This window comes from Haliotis rufescens, unplaced genomic scaffold, assembly GCF_023055435.1.
Source record: "Haliotis rufescens isolate VD_foot unplaced genomic scaffold, xgHalRufe1.0.p SCAF_11, whole genome shotgun sequence".
In the NCBI taxonomy this organism is placed as follows: Eukaryota; Metazoa; Mollusca; class Gastropoda; order Lepetellida; family Haliotidae; genus Haliotis; species Haliotis rufescens.
The window spans coordinates 22,768,220-22,793,836 of NW_025963791.1; the positions used below are offsets into that span (position 1 = coordinate 22,768,220).

A 25,617-nucleotide genomic window follows, 5' to 3' on the forward strand; every position below is an offset into this window, starting at 1 on the left:
GCGTGACACAGTCTCAAGACTCCCTAAGCCGGACGTTGTCACAGTTAAGTTTGTGGTAATGTGTCCTGTCGCACTAAACACGTCACAAACAAACAACCCCGACTACTCCCGAACGTGACACCTCAACCCGGGACAATGTCCGACCCAGAGGACCCGTACATGCTTGACAGTATCATGGCGACACAGGTGACCCCGGGACAATATCCGACAGTATTAAGACGACCCAGAGGACCCGTACATGCTTGACAGTATCACGGCGACACAGGTGACCCCGGGACAATATCCGACAGTATTAAGACGACCCAGAGGACCCGTACATGCTTGACAGTATCATGGCGACACAGGTGACCCCGGGCATGCTTGACCGTATCACGGAGACACAGGTGACCCCGGGACAATATCCGACAGTATTAGGACGACCCAGTGGACCCGTACATGCTTGACAGTATCATGGCGACACAGGTGACCCCGGGACAATATCCGACAGTATTAAGACGACCCAGAGGACCCGTACATGCTTGACAGTATCACGGCGACACAGGTGACCCCGGGACAATATCCGACAGTATTGAGACGACCCAGTGGACCCGTACATGCTTGACAGTGTCACGGCGACACAGGTGACCCCGGGACAATATCCGACAGTATTAAGACGACCCAGTGGACCCGTACATGCTTGACAGTATCATGGCGACACAGGTGACCCCGGGACAATATCCGACAGTATTAAGACGACCCAGAGGACCCGTACATGCTTGACAGTATCATGGCGACACAGGTGACCCCGGGACAATATCCGACAGTATTAAGACGACCCAGTGGACCCGTACATGCTTGACAGTATCATGGCGACACAGGTGACCCCGGGACAATGTCCGACAGTATTAAGACGACCCAGTGGACCCGTACATGCTTGACAGTATCACGGCGACACAGGTGACCCCGGGACAATGTCCGACAGTATTAGGACGACCCAGTGGACCCGTACATGCTTGACAGTATCACGGCGACACAGGTGACCCCGGGACAATATCCGACAGTATTAAGACGACCCAGTGGACCCGTACATGCTTGACATTATCACGGCGACACAGGTGACCCCGGGACAATGTCCGACAGTATTAGGACGACCCAGTGGACCCGTACATGCTTGACAGTATCACGGCGACACAGGTGACCCCGGGACAATATCCGACAGTATTAAGACGACCCAGTGGACCCGTACATGCTTGACAGTATCACGGCGACACAGGTGACCCCGGGACAATATCCGACAGTATTAAGACGACCCAGTGGACCCGTACATGCTTGACAGTATCACGGCGACACAGGTGACCCCGGGACAATATCCAACAGTATTAAGACGACCCAGTGGACCCGTACATGCTTGACAGTATCACGGCGACACAGGTGACCCCGGGACAATATCCGACAGTATTAAGACGACCCAGTGGACCCGTACATGCTTGACAGTATCACGGCGACACAGGTGACCCCGGGACAATATCCAACAGTATTAAGACGACCCAGTGGACCCGTGCATGCTTGACAGTATCATGGCGACACAGGTGACCCCGGGACAATATCCAGCAGTAGTAAGACGACCCATATCCGACAGTATTAAGACGACCCAGAGGACCCGTACATGCTTGGCAGAATCACGGCGACACAGGTGACCCCGGGACAATATCCGACAGTATTAAGACGACCCAGTGGACCCGTACATGCTTGACAGTATCATGGCGACACAGGTGACCCCGGGCATGCTTGACAGTATCATGGAGACACAGCTGACCCCGGGACAATATCCGACAGTATTAAGACGACCCAGAGGACCCGTACATGCTTGACAGTATCATGGCGACACAGGTGACCCCGGGACAATATCCGACAGTATTAACACGACCCAGAGGACCCGTACATGCTTGACAGTATCACGGCGACACAGGTGACCCCGGGCATGCTTGACAGTATCATGGCGACACAGGTGACCCCGCGCCGGGACAATATCCGACAGTATCACGGCGACACACGGGTTCCCGTATATGCTTGACAGTATCACGGCGACACGGATGACCCCGGGCATGCTTGACAGTATCACGGCGACACATGGGTTCCCGAATTTGCTTGATAGTATCACAGCGACAAATGGCTTCCCTAATAGGCTTGACAGTATTAATGGGACCCTGTACATGTCTGCCAGATTCGCGAGCGAAACATATGACCGCGTAGACGACTGACAGCATCAATAGGGCCCGTACATGCTTGACAGAATGACGGCGACATAGGTGACGCCTTGCTTGACTGACAGGATCATGCGACACCTGGGATCCCCAATGTTTGTCATATTTTTGGATGTCCCTCCCCGTGTACATTGTTTTCATGACATTTCCGAAAGAACAAAATGCAAAAGCACTATATTTTCTATTATACAAGGTCCATTTTTTCCGGACCCTCCCCAAATATGTGCATAAATACATTCCCCTGATTCCCTATGACCCACCCATCCCTATTATAAATTACCAGACCCTTACCTGCTAGAAAGCATTGTCCTTCATGTCTTCATTTTAATGAGGATTGGTCTCATTGAAAAGAACTGATGGTCACATTCATCAAATCTGTTTGCGTCCCATCTCATGTGGGGCGGTCGGGTAGCCTAGTGGTTAAAGCGTCCGCTCGTCACGCTGAAGACCCGGGTTCGATTCTCGACATGGGTACAGTATGTGAAGCCCATTTCTAGTGTCCCCCGCCGTGATATTGCTGGAATATTTCTAAAAGCGGCGTAAAACCATACTCACTCACTCCCATCTCATGTGAACAGATGCGGAACATGTTATGCCGTACTTTGATATCAATCAACTATAGTGCTTTAAAGAAGTTCATACATTCATATTGTCATATATATTTTATTAAGTATGTTCTTTACTTATGCAGCATTGGCTACATTTAATACGTGTGATATCCTGTCTCATCTATTCTATAACAGCGTTCATGAATATTCACTGTACGTGGCGATGGAAATGAGTATGATCATGTTTGAATAATAAATGTATGAAAAGGGTGGGTTCGTGCGTTTGATGAGCTTGCCTGTATGTTCTCCGGTTTTCGATACGCGCAATACGTAAGGATGTACGGTCGTATTTAGCGTCACACAGAACCATAGACATACATAAGTTGTTTATCGCGGATGCATTGCATGAAAATGTTTCATTCGACCTGCACATGGATACCACTTCCCTTTAAACTGGTTATTAACCAAAAAGTGAAAATGGCAAATGTATCGTCAGCATCAACGTGACTGTTCCATAACTGGCCATTGCGAGGTGACATTCAGTGAAGCGACCAAAGTACCTTCAAGCTCCTTTAATTATTCAGGTGAAATATACGACCCATTTAGTTGCGAGAATAATGTGTGAAGTGTATGGATGCAATGTGTGGAAGAGGATTAATGAACTAAAAAACGAGTTTACAGAGGGTATCTTTAAAGCTGATACAAAATATCTGATGCACCGGCGTCGAAAAATATATGAATAATTTACCAATTTTCTCAGAAATAAATAAATAATATACAATTATACACAGCCACCACATAAGTGTCGTTACATTGGTCATCTGCTGTTTAAATGGGATACAAGCTGGCAGTGTACCGTTTGTCAGGGTAACGTAATGGTCTAATAGCCAAGTGTGCGTAAGCTGTTGTGTTAGAGTATTATTTAAAATTATTTTAAACTATTAAGTATTATTGTTTCTATCCCTACATCGTTTTAGAATTTATCATAAAACATTATACAGAAACAAGTCATTTGGTTATGTGTGCTTAACTTTTGAAATTGTCCAAATGTTACTTAGCGTTTCAATTCCTCACAATACTATGGGGCATTTCTTTAACATGGCTGATACCGATTTGACGCTTTTCATCGGTGCAGTCTCGTAGTTTGACATCACTGGTACTGCAGAGAAGACAGCTCATTGGTACCGCCTATAGTTATTTTACATGGACATATGACATATACACAAGCTTCAAATAACACAAGGGTGTTGATAATTCTCATTCACTTACCCCTTGTAATTCTTGTAAACAGGTAGACCAAATCCTTTCCTCCTCGAGCTTTTCCGGTACATCCGCAAAAACTTAAAATATGGGACTTCATCGTGTGTAGAAAAGGGGAAGCTTTCGTTGTTTATTCTATTCAGAACACGTAGAAAATTATCCAGTTGTTGGTCGGAATAGTTAGATTTGAACGTCCTTGGGTTCGAACTGACACTGTTGTTTTCTTGCACGTGTTTTAAAGGTTTCTCTGGATCTCGCTCGTTTGCCTTCTGTTGGGGCATATAGTTGAGTCTATAGGGTTCGTGGTCGCCCACCCCAACACCCTCCCCCTCCGGACTAGTGTCGCTGGTATAGTTGCTCTTGTTTAGTCTTTTCCGCCATGCAGGCAGGTGGGCCAAACCGGCCGAGTCCCCGAAGTCCTGTACGGGGTGGGGATGACTGCCCCCACCCCCCTCCGCGAGGGTGGCAGTGTTGGATAGTCTCAGGACAATCAAAGTGTTGAGACAGAGTACAAATGTACAGATGACACACACTATAACAGAAAGTTTCCGTCTACAACGAGGCATTGCTTGCTTCACATATCAACTCATGATGAATGGCTCTCTCCGTCTGTCTATATACCGACTCCACACCAGCAGTGGAGTGCAGCTAAACTCCTCACACCGCCACACTTCACACCGGACTGACAAGCACGGCGTATTCTCCGCTCAGGGTCAACCTACCAGAGTCACTCGAGTGGAGCTTCTCTACTCGCCTCAGTGGCTTGCTCTCTCTCTCATCAGGGTAACCGCTCGGCTCGCAGCGCTCCCAGAACTTCTCTGGATGTTGATCTGTGAAGGAAAAACGAAAGAGCGTGTTTGAAGACTTACTAGGTCAGTAGCTATGGTTAATGTTTACACAGTTAGCCGACCCCGCGAGCAAGCCTCACTGATAAATACAGACAACCAAGAGATAAACCGGTTTGTGTCAAACAACATCATATAATGCAAGATTAGGCCACTTGGGGGGATATAAAACATTTTTTGCACATTTAAGGTTCTACTTAAACTTATAACCGAGGAGAAACGTATTTGCTAGTTCGACAAGGAAGAACATAAACTACACCCACTTGAACCTGGGGTTGATTTGTAATGACATTTGAAACTCGAGTATCCCCTTGAAATACACAGCCGCATACTGCGTTTGTTTGATGGATTTATCAGTAAAGCCCATTCATAAATAAGTGTAATCAGGCATATTTTTAGTTCACTAGAGTGTGAATATATATGCATTGTAAATCATTATGTGTATACCAGCAAAAAACGTTCAGAAAGAAACCACGTGGTTTCTCGAAACGCTTTCACGGGAAATTCCGCGATCTCTTGGTACACAACAAATTTCAAAATGATTACACTTCACGTTCAACAGCTGATTTGATTCCGGCTTGGGTAAACTCATCCAAATATCCACCCTCCGGACTACAGGCGGGGGACTGATTAAAGTTAAGTGCTGATTTGGATTATTATTATTTTTTATCTAAGTCAGTTAGGCCAGGAGTGACCTCTGATCGCTCTATTGATAAGGTATAATTACCACGTGAACCAGGGAATGTTTTAATGTAATGCGTGATGTATGATTTAGAATACAAGCAGCATTGAAAAACAATATTTTCTCCTGCACTACAATTATTTTTTATGTATTTGTATTAAAATGTTTAGGGTTTTTTTAATATGAATTATACAAACAAACTGGAATATCATAATAAACGTCTATTTACTCAAGTAAAACAGACACAACAGCTAAACAATGGAACGCTGTTGAAAGGTAATTTTAATTCTCTGTTTCTACAGTGGTAAAAATAACATTGTTTGCCCTTTCAATATTCCTAGGCTTCAGTTCACGCTCAATATTTACTCAGTCGGCTGGACATTGTTTATGTTTGATTGAATTTAGCATCTTGCGGATTGACGCAGGTTTTTTTATGAATACAGAATCAAAAGAAAAATCATTTCAACAAGAAACCTCATCGCCGTCATTACAACACTAGAAAACAAAACTGTGTGATCTAGGATTTATGTATACGTAACACAGTTCGTGTTAATATTGGCTGACATGTTAATAGGTGAAATGTTCTAAATTTGTATACATAAAGGATCGTGTTTGTACCTCAACATTATTACCTTATGTCAAAACAATGACTATTCCTGGCCATTTACTTGCTGTGGTTTACAGCTATACAGTCGAAAAAAGTTAATTTTAAATAAAATTAAAAATTAATTTTAACATACACACCCCATCCCTCTGGATCCTCATATGAAATCGCAAGTCCAATTTGAACAGATAAATTAACCCATATACTGATGGGTTCAATACCTGTAACGTTGTTATAGACCTACCGATTATGTTCAAACTCGCACCCGGGTGAAGGTACGCTTAGACAGTCCCGAAAACATGTGTGAATTTCAAAGATTACGAAGATTTAAATTACCTGTTATTCCTTTCATATACACGAGGATATCTAATGGTCGTTGTTATACCCAAATACAAATTGGTATATCAAGGCAAGCCGATTTCTTCTTCTTCATCCAAGATTCGTAAGTTAACGCAGGAAAACATCCGATTGTATATCCATATCGCTATATACATGCATCACGTTACATATCCACATCGCTATATACATACATTACGTGACACATTTCAGTGTACATAACTGGCTTCTCCACTCCAGTGTAATTACATCCTAATCCACCCAACTGTATAAACACTGTCTCATACCTGTTAATATGTGCGTCAGCCATACTCTGTACATCACTTGTTTGATACACCGAAACGTCGCTCCTACTTGCGAGAAAGAACTTGTTCATCCATATGTCTCATCCTTACTTAATTCAGTGATCACACGAAATATTTCGATTGTTTCATATCCGAGCTCACAGGGTGTTTGAATACGGGGTAATGGCGGTCGCGAACTGCAGTTCAAAATATCTTCTTACAAATCGACAAATTTCAACAAAAACACGACTTGGAGGGAAAAAACCCCAGACGAAATAAAATTATATGGAGGATTTCAACGGAGTCGCTCAAACTGCGCGAAGCATGACTGTCTGCATTGGTCGACCTTTCAGCCTGGTGGCCGAGCAACGAGAAGACGTGGGATAATTTTGTCGAGGGTCTGGAGTGAAAAGAACACTCACAATGGTTATTTAAGCGTTGATTATGGAAACTTTATGCTCGAGTGCCCCCCTAGAAAGAATCCGAGGAGAATTTTCAAAAGATACGAATTGACAAACTAATTACACTCAGCCGCCATCCAATCAGAGGCCGGATTAAGTCTGAAATCCGACTTCACGCCGTCTTTGTGCACGCTCTTCCTTTGGAATCGGAGGCTGCATCTTGGTCGGGATTCAGCTCAAACTGAAAGCAATTTCTGCCAGGTCGTGGTTTTAATTAACATCAGCTTGTACATCATGCCTGTCTAATACCAGATTTGAAAGAAATTACTACAATGTCAGTTCTTTAGCAAGGGGGGTAACCGGAGATCGGCTGTAACCTGATCTCCACGTAATCAGAGTAATCGCAGTGAAGGAGGTCGAAGTTGTGAGCTACTCCAACATCAAAAGAGTTATCTCCCGTGATTCAGGCCTTCCCAAGCACTCTGTTACCCGCATAACGGCGTCCTTCTTTTACGTACAACCTATCGAATATTTTTTTTAAATATTAATATACAGTATACACTTATTGTAGATTGCGCCACACTCGAATGAACTCTTAATGGTAGACACACAAGATGTAGGCCACTAACGCAGATGAGTAGGTGTTCTTCTTCGTCGGAACGATTTAATTAAATATTAATGTGAACACACGATACAGACGCTTAATTAGGGTCCAATCATTTAATATTCGGGGATTGAGGGGGGAGGGGGGGTACTCCGCCAGAATGTCAAATGAACATGCTGTCGCCAACATTCCCGAATCAATAGGTGACCGTCTCCGTGGTCTAGTGGATAGTGTCTGCCGGGAGAGCGCAAGGTCGATGCACCGTTTCTTTGGCCGCGTAATAACAATCTGAAGACGTTATATGATGCTTATTCTTATACTTAGTCTGAGTGGGGGTCCATATTTAAACCAAGGCACAGTATTTCAGTGGGCTTGCACTATAAACCTGGTATTAGTCCGTACAACTAGTACAAGCACACACACAAAAACACACGCACGCACGCGCGCGTTCTCGCGCGCGTCGCTATACAAATGAAATAACCTCTCTCAGTACAATCCTCTTCTCCCCTTTGATTCCCAAGAATCTCAGGACGCAACAAGCTATGCATTGTCCACTTGACAAGTTATGTAGTTATGCTACAAAACTGGTGTTCACTCACAAGTGTAACACACTTACAAAATTAAGACAAACACACTCTTGAACACTTACGCTTCTTAAAAAAACATAAACCACTTCCCTCAGAGTATAACAGATCAATACAATCTACACTCGCTATACTTGAGATATTTAATGTAATATTGAGTATGTGAATTAATGAGTCTCGTGCTGCAGTTACAGCAGCAGCCTAGTTGGTGGTGTAACGATTGATCTAGACTTGCACAAGTCTATAAGGAAATGATTATTACTTTCAATCTTAATTCCTAGATTATACAAATAACAACAACATGTTTTCCCAATAAAAGACTAGCGTACTGTCGGCGTATCTATTATTAGGATATAATTATAATACATCCATGGATTATCAATCGGTACAGCCTTGGGACAAGGATTGATGATGGTACTATCGCTACATCGATGCCAAGGCAAAATGTCAATGGTTGAGATCGATGCCACACTACACTATCGATAGTTTCGCTAGAAGCTATACGAATTAATACTGACGACTATATTTGAAGTGGAATGCGTGTGCTTATTCTGTCCGGAAACAGCACGGAATTCAATATAATAAGTCACTAGTACAGTTGGGTTGTTTAAATTGAATTTACATATTTGCCTAAATAACAGTTCCATGTAACACGTACGTGTAAATAGATTCATCGATTCATAAAGATTCAAATTTGGCGTTAACAGAAATTGGTGCCAGGGACCAACCAAACATTGTCAGTCAATTCTTGAAGGTGGCACCATGGGACTAATGCAACTTGCTTCTCCCTGTATCATCTTAAAATGCTCCTCGCCTTTACAATAAACAGACCACCAAAGGTATAGCCATGCCACCAAGGCTTTTTAGGTATTAATTGCAAACCATTGAATTATATCCATTGACACAATAATTGTAAACTCATTTTCCAAAATTAATAATCATCTGATGGGGATAAATATCTAGAAAGGTGGTATGCTAAATAAACCAAAGCCTTACTCACCCAACACCAACGGCAGCTCGTTCAGAATATATAACAGTATGTAGTTGTGTCTTATAGATTGGTTCAAAGAGTAATTCCTCATAGTGGAACTCAACGGTTCAATACCCTGATCCAGGAAGTGAATGGAATCGATAATGGTATTGTCATAGCTATGGTGCATTCGCGTATCTCTGTTCTGTTCCGCTGGCGGAACAATGGAATCCTACAAGATATCGGGAGAATCTGCAAACTGTCTCAGATTAACTATAACGTGGCAGAGAAACAAAATTTCCGGGTTTTCAGAAACTGTAGATGAAAAATGACGTCACGCGGGTATAACCAAACAGTGGTCGTTTGTTCGCAGTTGTGCATCAATATAAGAATTTGTGTCGATTTGCAATTTAGTTTGAATAGTCTAGGCTGGGAGGTCGAAATACCAGTGGTGGCTTCATCGACAACGACGCGAGGAGCCATTCGTGCTTTAGTATTTTATTGTGTGAACTATGCTGGCTACTTGGTTATATAACGATTCATTTGAGGGAGACCAAGAGGGAATTAGTACTGCGACAAGTGTTCATGTCCTTTGATCAATTTGTCAATATCTTCAGTAACTTAATAGCAAGGGTGGATACATTTCGCTTTGCAATCTCTCTCTCTCTCTCTCTCTCTCTCTCTCTCGGAAAATATAAATATATATATATCTTACAAGTATGTGATTGTCACCAACTCTCTAAAATATCTATAAAAAACTTCACGAAACGCACCTGCATCACGCTGTCTCACGAAATGTACTGTCTACACTGCACTTATCGTAAGACAAATATGTACATCACGTGATCAAACAACGCGCTCTGATTGAACAAGAGCTTGAGTTGTTCTCTTGACAACGATTACGGTTGTTTAATCAGAAGAACAATAATCATATAGAACTGCACCCCAGGGCTTGGTATTAAATCAGTTGACTTGGTAAAACCTTCAACTAAACATCTGTTTCAAAACTAGATAACGGTCTTTGAGAAATAATCAAAATGCTTCATCAAAGAAATATCCAGAAGTTTTAAAAACTAAACACTTTGCGACTACATACTCCTATATCAATACATGCTCCGGGCACATCAGTGTGAGAGGTAATTTTCAACACGACCATCTGTTCGTCTTAGGGTGGGAGCTCAGAAACAACTGTGGCGCGCGTGCATGTCAAAGTAGCCAGGAGAAACAAACAAACCCTCAAGCTCCGCGCACCGACAGGTGGGTCTGCTTGTGTATTTATCTAGGCAAACATGGATTCGAATACACGTGTAGTGAGCTCTTAAGTAACCAAACGGACGCCATTGTGCGTAGGACCGAGTATGGCAAAGCAGCCTAACGGGAGTGCACATATAGGTAAGCTTACTCACTGCATTGCAGCGTTATTTGAAGAAACAACTACATTGCCAAGTACAAACTGGGGGATTATGTCGTATCTTTCTTATAAAGGGGAGATTAGCACAGTGTCCAAAACCAACAGCGTTTGAGAAATCACGAGATAGACTGGTTTCAGTCCCAGTTAAGGTGAGGTGAGGTGAAATTGGGTTTAAACGTCGCGTCCAAGATTATTGCATTTACATAGCGACGTGCATGCACGTGTGTGTGTGTGTGTGTGTGTGTGCGCGCGCGCGCGCGTGTGTGGTTGTTTGTACTAGTCCGGACTGATGCTGATTTATAGTGCTAGCTCATGAATACCCTACTCAGACACAGTATTCTGACTCCGAGCCACCAGTCCTTGTTTTAACTTTTAATGCCGAGTGCCATCTTTTAACGTCTTTTGGTATGACGCGGCCGGGGATCGAACCCCGGACCATCCGCTCTCCGGGCGGACGCTCTACCACTAGACCAAGTCGGTCCCGTTTAGGGGCGGTGGGGTAGCCTAGTAGTGAAAGCGTTCGCTCGCCGCGCCAAAGACCCGGGTTCGATTCCTAACATAAGTACAATGTGTGAAGCCTATTTCTGTGTTCCCCACCGTGATATTGCCGGAATATTGCTAAAAGCGGCGTAAAACCATACTCATTCGCTCACACACTCACTCACTCAGTCCAGGCCAACTAACAAAGTGTTAGCATTGTTACTTCAGATGGGTTATGACAGTGGGTTAGTCAGTGAACGCGGTTTTACCAACAGTCCAGTCATATAATGATGATGAACGCACACATGCAGTCGTGGTTTTCACGTAACTCAAATACATACACAGCCGCTGACCAGATTTATTGGCGAGTCAGTAAGCCTTATTCCCCTCTCAACGTAAATATGTTGTGAGATCCTTATGTTCGTGATATTGTAACGTTAATTCTTGCAAAACCTCAGTACTTCGTTGAGTAGGTTTGTGAACCAAACCTTAAAACTGCGACTATGCTTGTCGTAAGAGGCGACTGACGGCATCGGGTGGTCGGCCTCGCTGACTTGGTTGATGTATGTCATTGATCCCAATTGTGTAGATCGATGCTCATAATGTCAATCACTGGATTGGTTGGTCCAGACTCGATTATTACGGACCGCCGTGATATAGCTGGAATATTGCTGAGTGCGGCGTTAAACAACAAAGCATCAACCAACCAACGAGTTAAAACTATGCTTGTCGTAAGAGGCGATTTAGTGGATCGGGTGGTCATGCTCGGTGACTTGGTTGAATGCGTGTCGTCGAACCCCGACGGCGTGGACCGTTGCTCATAATATCAGTCACTGGATTGTCTTCCGATAGTATTACAACTGTCGACATAAAACTGTAATATTGCCGAGTGGAGCGGTAAACAACAAACAAACTCAATAGTTTGCGTGTAATTTAACGAACCATATCAGATGATTATTAACGAAGGTAGACTCGCCCAGTCTAGACAACGAGATGTCACTTGATGTGAAGCATACAAGACTGAAGCCTTTTGTTAAAAGATAACTCTTTACCTCGTAGCTGATTAGCCGGATACCCCCCAAACTCCTGGCAACTAATCACATTGTTTTCTTTGCTCAACAGGCTGATTTTCGCGCAAGTAAGAAATATCGTTATCTGCAACAACAGGTTACGTTTGCTTTTGAATTACACAGCATTAGATTTAATCGAAAAACAAACACGGGAACTGACTTAGGTGATTGAGGTCTTTTCTAATCTGTGTTTTACTGGGCGTGTCGAGGACTCACGGCCGAGAGGGGCTGTCTGTGATGCCTCATTACCATGTACTTACATAGTAGGTATAAGATTGAGTTGTCGGCTGTGCTGATGGCGTTATAGGCTGCCGCGCTAAGATAAGAACACTGGTCTCTCTTGGCGGTAGAACACTGCGTAAATTGTCAGTTTATCGCGGAGGAATATGGTAATTACCCCACGAGATCTATATACAATGCATTAGGAAGTCTCAACGACGCTTGTTGCAAATCCTAGAGTATCTAGTGTATTATATTTCCATTCATACCCATCCAATACCCGTTCACCGCTAAAGCTTCTTTTCGGAAGTGACGTCACTATCTCCGTCTCTAATCACCAACTTCGCACAGAATTTCTCTCGCTCTCGCTCATGACCTTGAAATCCACAACCTATCAAAATTACTCTTCAGAACGAGAGTATACACACTTAGAATTGCAGCCTAGTCCGAGCGAATCCTCGATATATGTAGTCAAATCAGAACAAAAGAGCTGTTTGCTGGAAAAGATGTTTTCCTGAGTTACCAAATGGTGGAAGAAGTTATTTTGCAACCAGGCATCTCCAGTTGATGTCGGGATTTGGTGGTCAGGCTCGCTGTCTTGGCTGAGGTACCATAACCCAGGGCCCACTTGCACAAAGCGATCGTAGCGCTAAGATGATCGTAACTCCATACTTTAACATAGGCTTACAATAGTCGTAGCGCTAAGATCGCTTTGTGCAAGTGGGCCCAGGTGTGTAGATCGATGTTTAATGTGCAACTTGAAAAGGAGTCCCAGTAAGATGGGAGGTTCAGAACCCGAGATTGATGTTAATGATACAGTCGAATGTTTATACAAGCCCATAAAAATCAGTTTTTAGTGCTCGCTTCCGCTACACAAAGGTTTGGGGACATACCATTACAGGTCGCTTCAGAACGTCCTTTCAATACAACGTCGATTACGAGATCGCGAAAGTGAATGTCTGAATGTGTTTTTTGATCATGTGACCTCGAAAAGGTTAACACGGGACATATTCCGAACGACAATTACCATGAACATCTGAAACGGAAGAGACTTTTCATAGCCTGTTGGAAGTTACTGCCATTCAATTTCGGCCTTCAGGACTTTTTTTTTTACCTTTCTGTAAACACAAGGGTGAGTCGGGTAGGAACCAGTGACCGGTGGTAGCCATGGTATAAAGAGCTCCACGACCGGGTTATCGATGTGAGGAGCTTGACGGGGCACAATTTAAAAGCTAAGACCCAGACTGGGTACCAGACTATGAAGCGAACCACCCAGCGAGATCGACTGTTAAGAGAGAAAATGCGGTACAAACGACCTGTATAAACCAGCTTTTCAAAGCAACCCAAAACAGTAGTCAACCCAAATCACTTCTTGTGTCAGCTGTCACGTTCGCGGCGAACGTTTGTTTACATCTGTTTTTAGCCGCACAATAAACAATGTTGACATCGTGCAGGTCAATAGCGGGTATTATTGTCAAGGTTTTTACGGTTGAACTGGTTCTGGCATTTCAGATCGCACTGATGGGGATTTCGGTAACAGCCTTAAGTGCGCAGTTTATTTATCAAGACGCATGTGTCGGTACAAAACAATGCTTGTTGCTTTGATCTTGTTAAAAGTTGGGTCAATATATTTGTTTGTCCAATGCTATAAAACATACGTCGATAACCTCAGTTAGACCAATATAATTTTACTCCTGTGTAATCAGGGTTTATGTTTTCCCGATACCTACGTTTTGTTTAAGGGCAAACAATGTCTTATCACCAGGTTTGAGATTGATACAAACGCAAAAATCGACAAATATTTATTGATTTTGGTAATAGTGGCGTCCAACTAATGGTAGCTCCAAAACATAATATATAATACCTGTTTCATGTACAACATATACGTAAAATTCGCTATATGATAATATCAGGGAGTCTTACATAGACTTCTTATTTAATAGGACCGTGTCCCCGGCCGCTTCATACTAAAAGACGTTAAAAGATGGTACTTGTTGTTACCCCGCCTGACGCTCGCCATTAAGGGGCTAAAACAAGGACAAGGGCTCTGAGTCAGTATACTGTGTCTGAGTTGGGTATTCATGTTAAACTGCGGCATGGTATCTCCGTGGGCTGGCACTATAAAATCGGCATCAGTCCGGGCAAGTATATACAAGCAGACACACACACGTGCATGCACGTCGCTTATAAGTGCAATAATCTTGGACGCGATCCAAAATTTATTATAATCCCCCATTTCACCTCACCTCACCCCACCTTAATAATAGAAACATGTAGGGCGTCGGTGGGCAGCCACAATGCATATACGTACAACTTGTTTACCTCCAATGTTAATTCTAATGTACGGTGGGTTGCGAGACGATCCATTCAGGTCATGAAGAATAAACATAGAATAACTGCATTCAGCTCCATGGGCGGGAGGGTCCATTGAGGTAAATCACACACCTGTGCTAAATTTCAGGTGAGAAGAACGCTAGTTTACCTGATTGGTTCTCTGTGGCAGAAGGTTGTGTTTATTTGCTCCAATTCGCTTCCTACACAGTAAATGTGAAAACTGATGCGAGACGAAATTCTTTTCGTGGACATCGAGTTCCGCTGTGAACGCTGATAATAGAATTTGGCCGTGGCATCTTGGTCCCCTCTGGTAGTAGGTTTAGAAATGATGCTTTCGTTATAATAATGGATCTGAAGATTTGAATGCCTGCGTAACGCGGCACGCATGCCCTAAGGAGACTGGTTCTGTTAGTCAATCATTTTGTTCACATTTGTCGGACAATGTGTTTCATGAATTATAGATTAGTTCCTTTGTTGATGAATCAGCAGGCCCTTTTCATTATGATAGTTGAGTTTTGATATGATCGGCGAATGTGCTTGTGTAATAGGTTCGGATCGGTTAATCCTACGCGCATCTCAACTAGTAGGAAACATCAATACCGTACGTTACCCACGAACACATAGTTATAACCGCTTCTTCTGCAGAATCACATGATGTACTAAATTATTCAACTTCTGCATTACTCAACGTCAGTATGAATTCTTTGTTCATGTGCATATGCGTAAGGGCGTTCTGCATACGCTTGAGCGTCCATGTTGCGGTTGTACGGAGTAACAAGGTAGGTGGGTGGGTTTGGCTTAACATAGAGTTGAACAGTATTTTAGTGTTATATCACGGCGTGTCAGCTTGATGTGGGAGGAAGGTCTGTAATGGTGAAGGTTGTAGACGTTTACCACTCTAGTTTGTTGTTTAACGCCGCACTCAGCAATATTCCAGCTATATGACGGGGGTCTGTAAATAATCGAGTCTGGACCACGCAATCCAGTGATTGACATAATGAGCATCGGCCCACGTAATTGGGACACGATGACATGCATCAACCAAGTCAGCGAGCCTGACCACCCGATCCCGTTAGTCACCTCTTACGAAAAGCATAGTCGCCTCTTACGGCAAGCATGGGTTGCTGAAGACCTATGCTAACCCGGATCTTCGCGGAGATTACTACTTCAGTGAAACCCACAAACAAGCACATGGTGCTGACAAACCAAGGTTTATAATCTGAGATTCGGACAATGATTTTACTGTTCTGGCATGCCCGATGGTGGATTACAATTTTATATTTTAGTTGTTGCTGAGTATTCAGGTGGAAAGAACTATGGTCGTGTGCACTATGGATTGAATTAAAGGTGTTATCGGTAGGAATAGAACCCATGTGTGCCCGTTCTAAGCTGACACACAGAAAACCGAACTTAACTCTTTTTGTATAAAGACTTCCCAACCCTGCCTCAAATACAATGACAACACGAATATATGACGTATAACCAGAATTCTCGCCTTAAAGTAACTCATTTTTCGAAGTTCAAGGAATGATGGCATATAATTGTTGTCAGTCACTGTCCACTACAGCTTACATTGTTTTGTTTAACACCACCCTCATAATGACACACCAGGCAATCCAGGCAACTCAGAAATGATGACATGCGAACCTGACACCCCCCACCCACCCCCGCTCCGTTTACTCGCCTCTTGCTACATGCTTATGTTGCTGTGACCTATATTTTTACCCGGAGCCACTGATACAGCAAATCGTGCCACCCCAGCCTGCCTAATGTTCTAAAGGCGCCGCCTACGAAGTGCAGAGTTGCGTACCTTTGTCTTGCCAGGATGCGCACCTGTTTGTTCGAATCCTAGATTCCTCTCGGTTATAATCCTTAGCCTGTCAGCACCTTGGCCCGCCACATTAAGCTGTCACGCTGTGATATAACGGGAATACTGCACAAAGCTCGTTGATGCCACAGCTATACTGTGTGGTACTCTTTACACGTGACCTGGTGGTTCATATGTCGAGAGTTCTGAATCAGAAACTATATTTATTCCGTTGCTTCAGTTGGTTGGTAAACACGGGCAAAAGTAAGTTTTCACCCGTGTTTAATGGCGGCAAACATGAAACAAACAAGAAATGGTTATTCGTTGACGATGTATTTGATACGGGTAGCATAGTTGTGTTTTGGATCTTCAGTTTACGGTGTTTCGGCGACTGTTTTCATCCCAGTTACGGTTCGATAAAGTTTGTAATTAATTGGTCAAATCTCATTTTCAAGTGTATACCTTCTTTGGCCCGGCAGTTTAGTTCACCGTCGAGCTCCTATGGGGTCAGTAGATCAAATTGCACCTTAGTGGTTCCAATAAAATTATTTTCTCTGCGTACCGATCAATAGACAAACAGTAACAGTGTTTGCAAAGCAATGAATTGCAATGTTTTTCGAGTACTCGTGACGAAAATCGATTAGAAAACATAACGTTTGGTGTTATTGTCACACACAAACAAGAACACAGAACCAAGATGGTGTGTCAACTGGTGGCGTTGGTCAGTTGTAAACTTTTCCAAGGGCGTGTGTTCAGAGAAACTTCTCTGATAAGGCCTTGGCTCGTATAATATAGTACATATATTACGATGACATTTTTACTTCCGCTGACGCAGCGATTTGAGAAGTATTTACATGAACTCGATACTTGAATGATAAAAATCATTTACGCTGCAGTATAGACTATTACTTGAGTTATGTTGCATAAAAAAATGTCAAAAGGTCAATGTCATTCGGTCTTCATGAGGTCTCGCTGTATCTGTGGTCACGGGTGGTACTGTCGGTCAAAGGCGTCGGGATTCCTTGCGTCGTGGGTTCGAATCCCGTGTTTCTCGATTTGTCAGCATCATGCCCATACTCGTGGGTCTAACCAAAGTGGTTCACGTCTAAGACCTGCATTACTTTGGCGTTGGCGAAACCAACGATCAAACTATAATGAGATTATGGTGTAAACAGACCAGAGGACTCTACTCAGGGACACGATTGATCCTTGCACGGCTAGAAGTTGTCAAAGATTTTGATTTTCATTAATACGCCATTACCGAGACGATTGATACAATGTTCCGGACATAACCGCCACATAAGTAACATTTCTATCAATTTTGAATTTGTGTTAAATCTTTTACAGTGTCACCTTTAAACATGTCGGTAAGATAAATTTGTTGTAGCAGGATCACTCGGGGTACGTGGGGTTTTATGCGTCCCGCGTTAGGTTTTATACCACGAGCCGGAGGCGAATGACGCATAAAAAACACATGTAGCCCGAGTGATCCTGTATTGCTCGTGGCGGGGTATAAGAGATTTATTCCCCCGCTGAGAAATTTATTACCCTCCAAGGCGGGTTACACAGTATTTTATCAAGATCATGTGGACTAGTCAGATCTCATCATTCTGGTATGATAATAAATATTTATCATGAACGGCCATCCTACGACAAACAAACAATCCGTTATCTTCCTACGTATTATATTATGTGGCCCCTGGCCAAGTTTAATGTCACCAGACAGGTGACTGAAATTGGAGATTTAGATATGCTTAAATATCTTGATCTGAGTCACACAAACCCACGCATGTATTTTCAGTCAGGGATGAAACATGTCACGATCATCTCTATGTAAGGGCTACACTATGTCACAGTTGACAAGGTCACACCCGCGAAGATCCGGGTCAGAATAGGTCTTCATTCCGTAAGAGGCGACTATGCTTGTCGTAAGAGGCGACAACTGGGATCGGGTGGTCAGGATCGAAGACTTGGTTGATGCATGTCATCGTATCCCAATTGCAGGGATCGATGCTCATGATGTCAATCACTGGATTGTCTGGTCCAGACTCGATTACTACAGACCGCCGCCATATAGTGGGAATATTGTTGAGTGCGGCGTTAAACAACAAACAGCAAACAATAGACAGTTGTCAAAACAGTCTGAAGAATCCTATCTTCGTCGTCCTTGTTTCTTTAATGACGTTATTTCGATTGCAAATAAACCTGATACGTGTAGATGTGAAACGTTAGGTTTCTCATTCGTGAAGTTTGTAGACAATCAATCATCGGCAAAACTCCCTAGTCACAACAAGGCCCGACCCCGTCCCGTAGGTTTTATCACATTCATCTGTAGACAGGAACCCAGTCTTGCCCAAGGCCGTTTAAAAAAACTTCGCAGACCGTGCCCAGGTAAACACAGAGCTAGTTTTAGTTCATCATGTCGATTAGATGCTTTGGAATCTGGTCTGAATCAGCTATACCGATAACAGACACATTGCAGATTTAATTTGAGTTGGGCCGTCTGTCCGCATGCTGATGTGGCGTCAACAGACACACTGCACATGCCACTAATCCGTCCCTAATGGTCTGGTTAGTGCACTCATTTGCGCTCGGTGGTCAGAAGCCATTGAAAATATCATTGGTTAGATGACTCGTGTTATTTGTGGCGACCACATGTTGATATCTTGAAAAGGTATGGGAAAGTGAATTAATGGTAACTAGAATGCATTTTTATCTTTTATACCCAATAAACTTGGCAGCTTGCTTTTATTTGCAGCTGCGCGAGGCCTAAATGAACATTAGCCACAAAACTGTACCCACACGAAGAACTATAAGTGGATAACTATGTTTAAATTCAAAGTGAATGAAGGAAAAGGGTAGGGTTTAAGGTATTCCAGCCGCTTGACGGAGGTGTTAATGTGGAAAGAAAACCTCCTAAGCTATGTTGGTCTTAAACGTTTACCACTTTGGTGAAAAAGCGAGAGCGGGAATTACCGACAGAGCAAAGATCGTGATCAAGGCAATTCTAGGGCTCAAACCACGTTCATAGGACTCTGGCACACCAAAGTGATGCAACTACATCGAGTCATCCGTACTTCGAGACAAACAAAGTGGACAACCGGAATTACATCATAGTGAAGAGAAGTGGCGTTGATAGGACTCTTGAGTTACTTTGATTCGTTTGCCCTGTCTATGGTATGTGATACATCACCCACCTTGACCCATTGATCTTGTGTTAACTTGATTGCTGATAATCGTACCCCGAAGGCATGGGTCGTTGTCATAATATCAATCACTGGTTTGTCTGATCCAGACGATTATCCGTCATATAGCTGGAATATTGCCGAGTGTGGCGTAAAACAACAAACAAACTCTGCAAATATGTCCGTATTCATCGTCATTTCTTTTGACTGGAGAACTAGGCGTTGACTGTTTAGTTATCAGTGAGTGAGTGAGTGAGTGAGTGAGAATGGTTTTACGCCGCTTTTAGCAATATTCCAGCAATATCACGGCGGGGGACACCAGAAATGGGCTTCACATATTGTACCCATGTCGGGAATCGAACCCGGGTCTTCGGCGTGACGAGCGAAAGCTTTAACCACTAGGCTACCCGACCGCCCCTTTTAGTTATCAGTATCTTGATGTAGAGCTACCCAAAACTTCATCAAGGAGTTGTAGTCCCAGCCTCTCTCTCTCTCTCTCTCTCTGGGCATCCTTTTGGGATATCACAGGAAGGTACACAGTAACCCCATGTTTGTCGACACGAAAGAGTCGGCTAAGGTATCGCTCGGGTTGTTGTGCAATGTGTGAGGTCGTAGACGGGCGGCTGAATCGTTGCTCATGTTGTCACCCATAAGTCCAGATTCGATATTTTCCCCCGCTGTATTTACGTCATACAGATGGGATTCCGAAGGCGACGGAAAACGCCCAGTCACTTTCTTCACGTTTCCGTTATTTCAACACCCGCGAAGATCCGGGATAGACTAGGTCTTCAGCAACCCATGCTTGCCGTAAAAGGCGACTATGATTGCCGTAAAAGACGACAAACGGGATCGGGTGGTCAGTCTCGCTGACTTGGTTGATGCATTTCATCGTATCCCAAATGGGTAGACCAATGCTTATGATGTCAATCACTGGAATATCGGGCCCAGACTCGATTATATACAGACCGCCGTGATATAGCCGGAATATTGCCGAGTGCTGCGTTTAACAATACACAAACGTTATTTCAATGTTACCTCGACTTTGTTTTTCAGGCATCGGAATTCAATTACATTTGAATTTAAAAGAATGTCCTATAATATTACTTGTGACAGGCAGTGAAATCGGCGTATCACCTTAACTGGCGTCAACCGAAAAGAAATCTTTAAAATTAGCTCAGTAACATAAAAACTGACCACGCAAATATATTGTTCATTTCCGTGTCAACCGATTTTTAATCCCCGACCACTTGAACAATAAATCTGATTCATTAGAATCACGTGAGAGTTTGCCGTGTCAACATTTGTCAACCCGGAATTTATGCTCATCAGCTCGCCTAAAGTGATGTTGGAGTTTGAACTTCATTGGTGTGAGGAGTTTACATAACTGGCTGAACCGATTGCCATGTTAGCGACACAGCAAGGATAAATAACAGAATGTATTCTTCAGCCGTTAAGTTTCCCGGGTCAACGACATCCAGACAAACAACAATTTGCCACTTTATGTTCACGACTAATACGTCTTTTTTCCTAGAAGGATGGATCTGAGGGGAAAGCATGACTCCACTGTTTGAAAGTGGGAGGTTTCCAAGGTTGGGGCCATCGGCGAAAACAACTCGTAAATAAAAGTTCATTACTTGAAATTGTTTAAATATTTCCAGAACATTTGGATTTTTATTCTGATTGATTAAAATTGCAATTTTGCAAACAGAAACGGTGGTTTCAAAACACAGTTTGGTGTATTTAGGTCACTCCGTGTTGGGAATATTTGTCCGTATCTGATTTCGAGTTTTTGAATCAGCTTGTTTTGTTGAAGTTATATTGCCACATTTCCTTCCATATCTTATTTTAAGCAGGACCAGGGAAATTAGATATGTAACGGATTCGGAGTCAGGTGTTGGGGAGTTCATTATGAGTAATGCATTCGATAAACACTCACCAGTGAACATTCATCATCATATTTGCGCTTTGATTTCAAAAGCTAGCAAATGACTCTCATATTCCATTTATGGGATCATACATTCATTATATGGTTTTGATGAATTACAATAGTATGCGAGGTTAATGAATTCGATATTTAACTCTACTGATATGACACTTTCGTTCAAGTCTGCCTGCTGGCACTTCGGTTTTCAGAGTAAGATCATACGAAGAGCATTAAGAAATGACATAACCGGTAGAGTATTTGGTTTTTCTTGTCTAATAATATGGTTTACTTATTTGGTGTCTTTTGAAAGTTGATATTTTCAGAGGAGCGGTCGGGTAGCCTACTGGTTTAAGCGTTCGCTCGTCACGCCGAAGACCCATGGGTACAATGTGTGAAGCCCATTTCTGGTGTACCCCGCCGTGATATTGCTGGAATATTGCTAAAAGCGGCGTAAAACCATACTCACTCGCTGATATTTTCAGTGACTGGGCCACTCAAAATATCAATTTTCACCATTCGATGAACGTGCTTTTTGACAAGACAGCCTTTATGCAACCACGTGATACGGGTGCCGAGTTGTCTAACAAGCGGCAATTCGCTGAACAGAGTTGCGTCCCAGTCTGTCTCGCTGTCCCTGAGCCTGATTATTTTCTCTTCCTCCCAGCCCTGACTGTAATTTCAAATTAATTGTTCAAATAGGCGTTAAATCCGCTACGTGGCAGTATTGAATGACGTCATGCTCTAAACAAACTAGTATATGTTATAGAGACAAACTTTCACTGAGATGATAAACGGTAGACCCAGCACAGCATATCGTAATAATGTCCACATTAATTCTACCTTTACGACGTCCTAACTGCATTGCGACCCATAAATACGCACACTTGTTTGTGTAAGAACTGAGTGTTATTTACTTATCTTTATGTGAAAGTGGTTATAGGAATGTTATGACAAACATTAGTTGATTTAATAATCTCCAAGTACAGAATGTACAAAACAAAAGAAAGCACTTTCCGTAAAATTCCATTCAATCATTGGATTTGTTTAACTCAAAATGTCAACCCAGGAAAATAATCAGTCCCAATTTCTACTGAAACAGATTCCATGGGGCACAAAAGACAAATTCGTGATGAAGAATGAATTGATCTCTATAACCAGAATGGAGGCAATGTCGCAAATACCATGCATATTATACATTGACACTTCCTTGACTCAATATCGAGTATAAGACGATGTAACATTTTGGTCCAAGTTCCAGCAGAACTATTCTCCCCAAATTGGTCTAATATCGGCACTCTCGTTCTCTCCAACTGCGGATAGCTCGAAATATGTTCGATGATCCACGCGACGTCAATGTAGACACAGCTGGGCTGACAACAGTGACATTAAATGTTACGATTGTCTGCGTTTATGCCTGCGTTCATCCTAAATCCTCGGAGCTATTATATGCTGAGTTGGTGCGCTGTTTTCCGAGGATGGCCTATATTAAATTCGCACATGCAAAGCTCCGACAGTCTCACCAAGACGGCTCTGTAGGTTCTGCTCCTTGCCTGCTGTTGCGGTATATCGAGGCAGTGCTGAGTATAAACGGTATCATTATGCAATCAAATTGTGCCGAGGTTCCCATGGATTGCAATGTAGAGGCAAGGACGTGTCATAGCGGATGTAACAGTGGGGGTAATTTAATTTTAAAATTACACTCTAAGGTTGACCTTAGCTATACGGTTGATTGGTGCAATTGACCCTTGCTTATCATGTATAGTAACTTTTTCATCCCGTTGTAAATAATGAGGTCATGTCATAATTTATTTTTTTTAATGAAATATACTGTCGAACAATTGTAGTGAGTATGGTTTTACATCGCTTTTAGCAATATTCCAGCACTATCACGGCGGGGGACACCAGAAATGGGCTTCACACATTGAACCCATGTCGGGAATCGAACCCGGGCCTTCGGCTTGACGAGCGAACGCTTTAACCACTAGGCTACCCGACCGCCCCTCGAACCATTGCAAACTGCTTTATGATGAATTCAGCTCTGTTTACAAACCAACAAACCATTGAGTGGGGTAAATTACCGATCTTCATTGCCATGGAAATACAACTCTACGTAAGGTGCAAAACAGTCTTTAGACATGATTTCACTTGCATGCTCGATTATCAAGTGTAATACATGTATGTCTCCATCCTCTGGTATATGATATATATCATAATTCGGAGGTAAATTTCATGAATCCTGGCGTGTCAGTGGAAACACAAAGAAACGTTAACCACTTCGGCGAAACCCACTAGCGCAGGTATATCAAACCTGTCCACATAACGATCTTGGTCATGCCGAAACTGTGAGACTGCCTCGTGGCTAGAGCATCTGTCCGGAGAGCCCGAAAGTCAGTTGGCCATCTTCCCGAGGCAAGGGGTTTAACGGCCGAAGACATACCAATAGACGGTATAAGATGCTACTTGTTGTCTCCATCACCTCACCGCCCAGACTGTGATTAATTTGGACAGCTGGTCCGACTCTGTCCACGGGTTCTAAAGCGACATTGCAGCCAGCATTCAACCTCATCTCAACTCGAGTGCATGCTTGTTACCGCGTCAGCTCAGGCAGCTTTAATTGTTGTCAATTTAAGTTGAAATACGAGATTTATCGTGTAATAAATTCACAATAACGCCCATGAACATTACCTAAAACCAACAGAGCAGCGTGATCTTTGCCTCGAGACTGGTTTTATGCCTGTGCCGCGATGCGTGGATAACTTGGTCTAAAACAGGATGTGATAAAGCGCTCGCTCGTCTCTGAAGGCCTGGGTTCCATCCTCTGAATAGGTACAATGCACGGATCCCTGATTATGTTACCCGGTCGTGTGAATGCTGGGATACTCTTATACGCAACGTAAAACTTCGTTCACTCACTATGTCTTTTAATGATTGCTTAACCCACTCACTTTGTCTTTTACTGATAACTTCACTCACTATGTCTTTAACTGATTACTTCACTCACTTTGTCTTTTACTGATTACTTCACTCACTTTGTCTATTACTGATTACTTCACTCACTTTGTCTTTTACTGATTACTTCACTCACTATGTCTTTTACTGATTACTTCACTCACTATGTCTTTTACTGATTACTTCACTCACTGTGTCTTTTACTGATTACTTCACTCGATTTGTCTTTTACTGATTACTTCACTCACTCACTTTGTCTTTTACTGATTACTTCACTCACTCACTATGTATTTTACTGATTACTTCACTCACTCATTTTTGTCTTTTACTGATTACTTCACTCACTCACTATGTCTACTGATTACTTCACTCACTATGTCTACTGATTACTTCACTCACTTTGTCTTTTACTGATTACTTCACTCACTTTGTCTTTTACTGATTACTTCACTCACTTTGTCTTTTACTGATTACTTCACTCACTATGTCTTTTACTGATTACTTCACTCACTATGTCTTTTACTGATTACTTCACTCACTGTGTCTTTTACTGATTACTTCACTCGATTTGTCTTTTACTGATTACTTCACTCACTCACTTTGTCTTTTACTGATTACTTCACTCACTCACTATGTATTTTACTGATTACTTCACTCACTCATTTTTGTCTTTTACTGATTACTTCACTCACTCACTATGTCTACTGATTACTTCACTCACTATGTCTACTGATTACTTCACCCACTCATTTTTGTCTTTTACTGATTACTTCACTCACTCACTATGTCTTTTACTGATTACTTCACTCACTTTGTCTTTTACGGATTACTTCACTCACTCACTATGTCTTTTACCGATTACTTCACTCACAATGTC

General features: G+C 42.8%; 1 protein-coding gene across 5 annotated transcripts in view; it reads right to left on the bottom strand.

Moving 5' to 3' along the window:
* The window catches only part of LOC124132816 (extracellular serine/threonine protein kinase FAM20C-like), a 95,609-nt gene that overhangs the window by 36,958 nt on the left and 33,034 nt on the right, over positions 1-25,617 (bottom strand). For 3 of the 5 annotated variants that reach the window (XM_046496957.2, XM_046496956.2, XM_046496959.2), the window contains exon 2: positions 4,061-4,881. In XM_046496957.2, the coding sequence (XP_046352913.2) occupies positions 4,061-4,617 (557 nt within the window). In that variant the 5' untranslated portion in view covers positions 4,618-4,881. Of the gene's footprint in view, positions 1-4,060; positions 4,882-6,518; positions 6,686-6,805; positions 6,825-25,617 lie in introns of those variants that run through there. The other 2 variants (XM_048392418.1, XM_046496958.2) reach the window with 2 other exon arrangements.